This window comes from Nicotiana sylvestris, chromosome 4 (assembly GCF_000393655.2).
Source record: "Nicotiana sylvestris chromosome 4, ASM39365v2, whole genome shotgun sequence".
NCBI lineage: Eukaryota > Viridiplantae > Streptophyta > Magnoliopsida > Solanales > Solanaceae > Nicotiana > Nicotiana sylvestris.
The window spans coordinates 90030248-90037247 of record NC_091060.1 but is presented as its reverse complement, the minus strand read 5'-3'; the positions used below and the strand labels follow the sequence as shown (position 1 = coordinate 90037247).

The window sequence follows — 7000 nt, the reverse complement described above, 5'->3', positions numbered from 1 at the left end:
TGACATGGTTTTCTATGCATTACTTATGCATAGGATAACGCCAAATATGATGTATTAGTTATACACAAGTTAAAAATTGTATCAAACAAAATATTAGTAACTACACCTCCATTCTCCCATTACACGAAACATAAATTGGGTTAAGCCTTTCCCCTTACTTCAAGTGCTATATGGTGGGTTATGGATAATTAAAGTTTTTTCGATTTATTTTTTGAAGAAAAAAGTGATTAGAGGATAAATGACTAAAATAATCAGTTTTATGAAAGAAATTATGCGATATGTAGCTTTAAAATTTTAGTCGACAATAGGAAAACACTAGTTGTGATTATTGAAACTTATTTAAAAGAAAATAAGTCAAGGTACTGTTTTTTTCAAAGTAAATAGGATCTTATTGCTTTTAGTTTTGATTTGCAACCATTTTGAAATTTAAACCTCTTAGAAATCGTTCCTAATGCTAAGTATTTCATTGTCGTATCTAGAATAACTTTTTTTAGTGATGGTGGATTCGAAACTTCTTACGTATCTAGAATGAAATAGCTTGCTCACAAAACTAGGCTGATCGCTCATAGGACATATGAAAATCTTATGAAAAGGTGCTTCAATTTCAACTTTTCGACCATTTTCCTGTGCATAACCTATTTAAACCATTTTTTTTTGTTTGTTTTTTTGGTAAACTTGATTGTGTTATATATATGCGTGTGTATAATATCTCATTTATTTTTTTATAAATAATACAGTAAATATCATGTTTGAGTTATAAAATAAAAGTTAATATTCCTCGGTCAATATATTCAACTTAAAATTTATTTCAGTTTTATGATTCAATCACTTTAAATTCATAAGTTATCGCGCTTTTTTTCCAATTTCAAATATTTGAGTTATAAAATAAAAGTTAATACTCCCTAAAATAATGAATTTTTATAAAAGTTCTCAATCATCAGTCAATATATTCAACTTATTATTATTTCAGTTTTATGATTCAATCACTTTAAATTCATAAGTTATCGTGCTTCTTTTACAATTTCAACAATCACATATAATTCTTGAAAACTTAAAAGTTTTTTTGATCTTTTTTAAAAAAGTTATTCACAAGTTCATTTTAGAAGACTCAAACATGATTAACAAATTGATAAAAAATAATATTTTTTTCAAGAGTAAAATTGTAGAATCATTATTATTATTATTATTATTATTATTATTATTATTATTATTATTATTATTATTATTAACTTCCACCGATAACTTTTTCCTTCCACCAATAACTTTTCTTCTCTTTCTCTCATTATATTCTTAATTTTATTAGTTATTTCTTCTAATTATTGAGTATATTTTTAAAATTATTATATAAAAATGATAAATAATAATATATTATTTGAATAAAAAGTAATATAAATATAATATACGGAAATATATTGTATTCATATTTATAGTTCACATCCAAAATAATATTAAATGAATTATAGTTATATTCCATGATAACTTTAAGCAATCCTTAAAAATATGATTTGAAAAGATCTTTAAAGCCTAAAACTAATGATAGCACAAATTAGGATAGTATCACTTATCGTTTCTATGTAACTCAATTACATAGAAAAATCTCTAAATAATTACGTCATATTTTGTTAACGTTATATATGTCTTAGATTTATGTAATGGGACTTAAATATTAAGACTTCTCACCTAGTACTTAGTTAAAAAGGAAAAATTTAATAATCAAAATTTCAGTTGATTTCAAAGTCCTAAAATTCAAAATCCTAATAATTGAAAAATGAATATTTCAAAAAAGGAAAAATTTAATACACAAATATAGTTGGTTTAAAACTCCTAAATATTTGGAAAACGCATAAATGACTATTATGTTTAATGTGAAAATGTATTTTAAAGGGTAAAAAAGACGAACGATATTTTGCTAAGAGGTTTCGTGCTCTTATATATATATATATATGAGAGCTCACACTCTCTACTAGGATAGGGACATTGTTTAGAAGGCTATTACTATTACATGATTTGATTCTTCTAGTAAAGACCGTTTCTAAGATGTTTACTCATAATTCATCATTCGCAAACACCGAAGAATTTGCCAAAATTTAATGCCGTCAAAAAACTACTTTCTAACTCCTTCCTTGGCGAAGAGATCCACTACTTGGTTCTGCTCCCTGTAACTATGCTTGATTATTGGATTCTCCAATTATTCCATCGGTAACCTGCATTCAAAAACAATAGAGTTATAAGGGAAATAACAATTTATAATCATTATGATTACTTCTACTTTGGGGCTATGCATTAGTGCTAATAACTCTGCCATTGTATTGGTAGTGTGAGTGTTGGAGTGATGTATATATACAACTAGTTAGTACAGGGGTTAACTTGTACATGTTAGAAGTTAATGATAGTCATTTGTTATTTAGCACAGTATTAACTAATTAGTGGATAGTTAGTTGATAAATATCTGTACGAAGGCTCATTTTTAGTTAATGAAGCATGACCATTTTTTCCTCTCAAATTGGACCTTCAATGGCAGAAATCTAACATGGTATCAGAGCAGAGAAGATTGATCTTCAATGTTCTCGTTCAAGCTTGTTAGGTAAAGCTAAACCTAACGCAGAGATTTCAATTTTCCTCTCTTATTAGCTGTTAGCTTGGTTACTACATCAAGTTCATCGTCAATAGCGACAGAGAAGATAGACCACACGCATTCACTATTTCTTCAGCCTTCGGACACACCAGGCTTGGTGTTGATTCCAATTCAGCTCACAGATTCCGAAAATTATGGGCTATGGAGCCGATCGATGAAGCTAGCTCTAAAGGCCAAGCGAAAATTAGGGTTCATCACAGGGAATTGCAAAAAAGAGTCGTTTGAGGATACTCTCCATGAGAAATGGGAGACCTACAACGCAATAGTGCATTCCTGGATCATGAACTCGGTCTCGAAGGACTTTGTTAGCGGAATCATATATGCATCTAATGCGCATGCTGTATGGGAAGACCTTAAGGAACGATTTGATAAAATGAATCGAGTAATGATTTTTCAGATACACGAAGCAATTTCAAAGTTATCACAAGGAACTGATACCGTTGCTGTCTATTTTACCAAACTGAAAGAGCTTTGGGCAGAGTACGATGTGTTGGTACCTTCGCAAAATTGTGGTTGTGCAAGGGCAAAGGAACACTCTGTTCAAATGCATCAACAATGATTATTGCAGTTTCTAAATGGGCTAAATGACACATATGATCAAGCACGCAGGCAGATTTTGAAGAATACTAATGAACCAACTCTTAACCAGGCATATGTATTGATTTCTCAAGATGAGAGTCAACAAGCTATGTGAAATCTATCAGTGATAGAAAAATTGGATCCTTTGGTTATGCAGTCAAATAGAGGGTAAGGTTATTGTGGAAGAAAGCAGTTCTTACAATGCGAGCATTGCAAGATGAAATGACACATTAAAGAAACTTGCTTCAAAATTATTGGGTATCCAGATGATTTCAAGGCAAAGAGAGGAGGACCTATGATAGTCAATAATGTGGAAGGACCACCAGCAGCTGGGAATTTGCAAAGCAAGGGTGGTAACTACTTCTTCACTGAAGCTCAATATCAGCAGATCAGACTACTTAACAAGGAAGGACCTAGTGATACTACAGTACAGACACAAGCTAACATGGCAGGTACAATTTTCTCACTTGCTTTAGGTATGCATCCTGCTGGGTGGATTGTTGATTCAGGAGCTACACACCACATAGCTTCTACTTTGAATCTCTTGCATAACATTCAAAGCATTGACAAACATAAAAGGGAATCAGTAAAGCTGCCTAATGGAACTAGTACAAATATAACCCCATATTGGAAATTCACAGTTATCAGAAGACAACATCCTGAAAGATGTTCTCTATGTGCCAGATTTCAAGTTTAACTTGATGTCAGTGTCAAAGTTGACAAGAGATTTGTTATGTGCTGCCATTTTCTTGCCTGAATTGTTTGTGTTCCAGGACCTCTACAATGGCAAGGTGAGGGGGATTGGTAAGAAAAGTGAAGGGTTGTACTTGCTGAAAGGAAAAGGAGTTGAGAGATTAGTAACAGATGCTAGAAATGAAGGGAGAGCAGGAGATTCAAGCTGGATATGGCATATGAGGCTAGGACATGCTTCAACACCAGTATTACAGCATATTCCATTTCTGAAAAATAAAATAGATAGTAGCTTACATAATATATGTTTTGTATGCCCTGTGGCCAAACAAGCTAGACTTGTTTTTCCTGATAGTGAACGTAGAAGCACTTAAGCATTTGAGCTAGTACATATGGATGTTTGGGGTCTAGATAGAGTGTCTACTCATAATAGAAAATATTATTTTCTTACTGTTGTAGATGATTACTCAAGGGCTACTTGGATATTTTTGATGCAATTGAAGAATGAGATCATTGTATTCTTGAAGCAGTTTATATGCATGGTTAAGAATCAATATGATACCTCTATTAAGGTAATTAGAACAGATAATGGAATTGAGCTCTTTAACAGTCAATGGAACACCATTCTACAAGATCAGGGAGTGATTCATCAGAGTAGTTATGCTTACACTCCAAAACAAAATAGAGTTGTAAAGAGAAAGCACATACACATATTAGATACTGCAAGGGCTTTAAAATTTCAAGCAAATTTACCAAAAAGATTTTGGAGGTAAATGTGTGCAAACTACTGTTTACATCATAAATAAATTGCCTTCTAAAGTATTGGGTGGCCGGAGTCTATATGAGTTGCTACACAAATGAAAACCATCACTTGCTCATTTAAGAGTTTTTGGTTGTTTATGCCATGCTACAAACTTAGTGAAGGAGGACAAGTTTGTACCTATGGCAAAAAAGGCAGTCATGTTAGGATACTCTTCTACACAAAAGGGATATAGGCTGTTGGATTTAGAAACTAACTGCTTTTTTGTTAGCAGAGATGTCACATTCAGAGAATTAATGTTGTGCAGCTGAACCAAGAAGATTTCCCGTGTTTACAATAAAGTAACAGACCTATTGCAGCAACATCTAATCCTGAAGAGTATGATCAAGTAACTGAAGTGCATGATCTGATTGTTTCCTTAGATCAAGCAGCAGAACCTACAAGTGAGAACTCCGCAGACCAACATGTTTCTGATGAAGAAGAACAACTGGAAGCAGACATTGTATCCACATCACCTGCAAACCTAGCCGAGGAATCAACCAATACTGTTGAAGAAAGCCTGATTGCTCCTAGTCCCCAAGGACTACCAATATGTGAGGAATCTTTTGCTGCAGACATTTGACAATCTACTAGAGTCAAACAACCACCTATATGGATGCAGGATTATGTTACAATGATGCCAAAGTCCACATAATGTGCCTATTCTCTATCTCACTACTTATCCTATGACAATGTTACTCGAAAGTATAAAGATTATCTACATGTATTCTAGTGATGAAGGAGCCTAGTTCATTCAAAGAAGCAATAGAAAACAAGAGGTGGATAGAAACAATGCAGTAAGAAGTGAAGGCTTTGGATGATAATAGGACTTGGGAGATAGTTGCTTTACCTGCTAGTAAATCCACAATTGGTTCCGAATGGGTGTACAAAAACAAGTATAAGTCAAATGGCGAAGTAGAAATATTCAAAGCAAGGCTTGTGGAAAAAGGGATACAATCAGCAGGAAGGATTAGATTATCATGAGACATTCTCACCAGTTGCCAAAATGGTAACTGTGAGATCTGTCATAGCTATTGCAGCTTCTAGAGATTGAAAGCTTCATCATATGGATGTGTTTAATGCATTCCTTCAAGGATATTTACATGAAGAATTATACATGGATTTTCTACAAGGATTTCAAAAGTAGGGGGAGACAAAGGTGTACAGATTACCAAAATCCTTATATGGACTCAAACAAGCTTCAAGGCAGTGGAACCTGAAGCTTACAAAAGCTCTATTGAATGCATGTTTCCATCATAGTGTTTTTGATTACTCCCTGTTCACCAAAGATCTAGAAATGGCATTGTCATAATTCTCATATATGTCGATGATCTACTCATTACTGGCAGCAGCAGTATCATGATTGATGAAGCAAAAAATGTTATATATCAACAATTTAAGGTTAAAGATCTGGGGGAATTAAGATACTTCTTGGGAATAGAAGTTTTGAGGTCACAACAGGGCATTCTGTTGAATCAAAGAAAGTACACATTGGAGTTGATCTCAGAGTTAGGATTTAGTAGAGAAAAGCCTGCAGTTACACCATTAGAGATCAATTAAAAACTGACTTTCGTGGAGTATGATAAAGGAGTTGGAATGCAGGGTGAAGATCCTATGGTAGATGTCACAGGATATCAAAAACTCATAGGCAAGCTTCTGTATCTGACAGTTACTTGACCAGACATAAGCTATGTCGTGCAGAACCTTAGTTAGTTTATGCAATCCCCAAAGAAGTCCCACATGGATGCATCACTTAGAGTGGTTAGGTATTTAAAATCAGCACCTGGCTTAGGAGTCCTAATGCACAGGGAACTTAAAGACACATTGCTGGAATTCTGTGACTCAGACTAGGCAGCCTGCCCTGCCACTAGAAGATCAGTTAGTGGGTATGTAGTGAAATTTGGTAACTCTTTGATTCTTGAAAATCAAAGAAGCAACATACAATATCCAGAAGTAGTACAGAAGCAGAATACAGAAGCACGACATCTGTATTTACCGAGATTGTGTGGCTAACTGGATTGTTTCATGACTTAGGAATCACATTGAAAAAACCAGTTCCTCTCTATTCCGACAGCAAAGATGCAATGCAAATTGCAGCAAACCCCATTTTACATGAGAGAACCAAGCATATTGAAATTGATTGCCATTTCGTCCGGGAGAAGATCAAGCAAGTACTTCTAGAGATTAAGTATGTCCACACTAAGGACCAACATGCATATTTGTTCACTAAAGTATTGAGCTCAGGGCAACATCATTATCTACTTGGCAAGCTTGGAGTGTTAAACATTTTACACTCT

The 7000-nt window shown here is 33.8% G+C and overlaps 1 protein-coding gene across 1 annotated transcript; it reads left to right on the top strand.

The window, feature by feature from the left end:
- Positions 1-2789: 2789 nt before the first annotated feature.
- LOC138889827 (uncharacterized) lies at positions 2790-3329 on the top strand. Its single transcript, XM_070173162.1, has 2 exons — positions 2790-3128; positions 3204-3329. Exons 1-2 carry the CDS (start codon positions 2790-2792, stop codon positions 3327-3329), a joined length of 465 nt encoding a protein of 154 aa, XP_070029263.1.
- The last annotated feature ends 3671 nt before the right edge of the window (positions 3330-7000 follow it).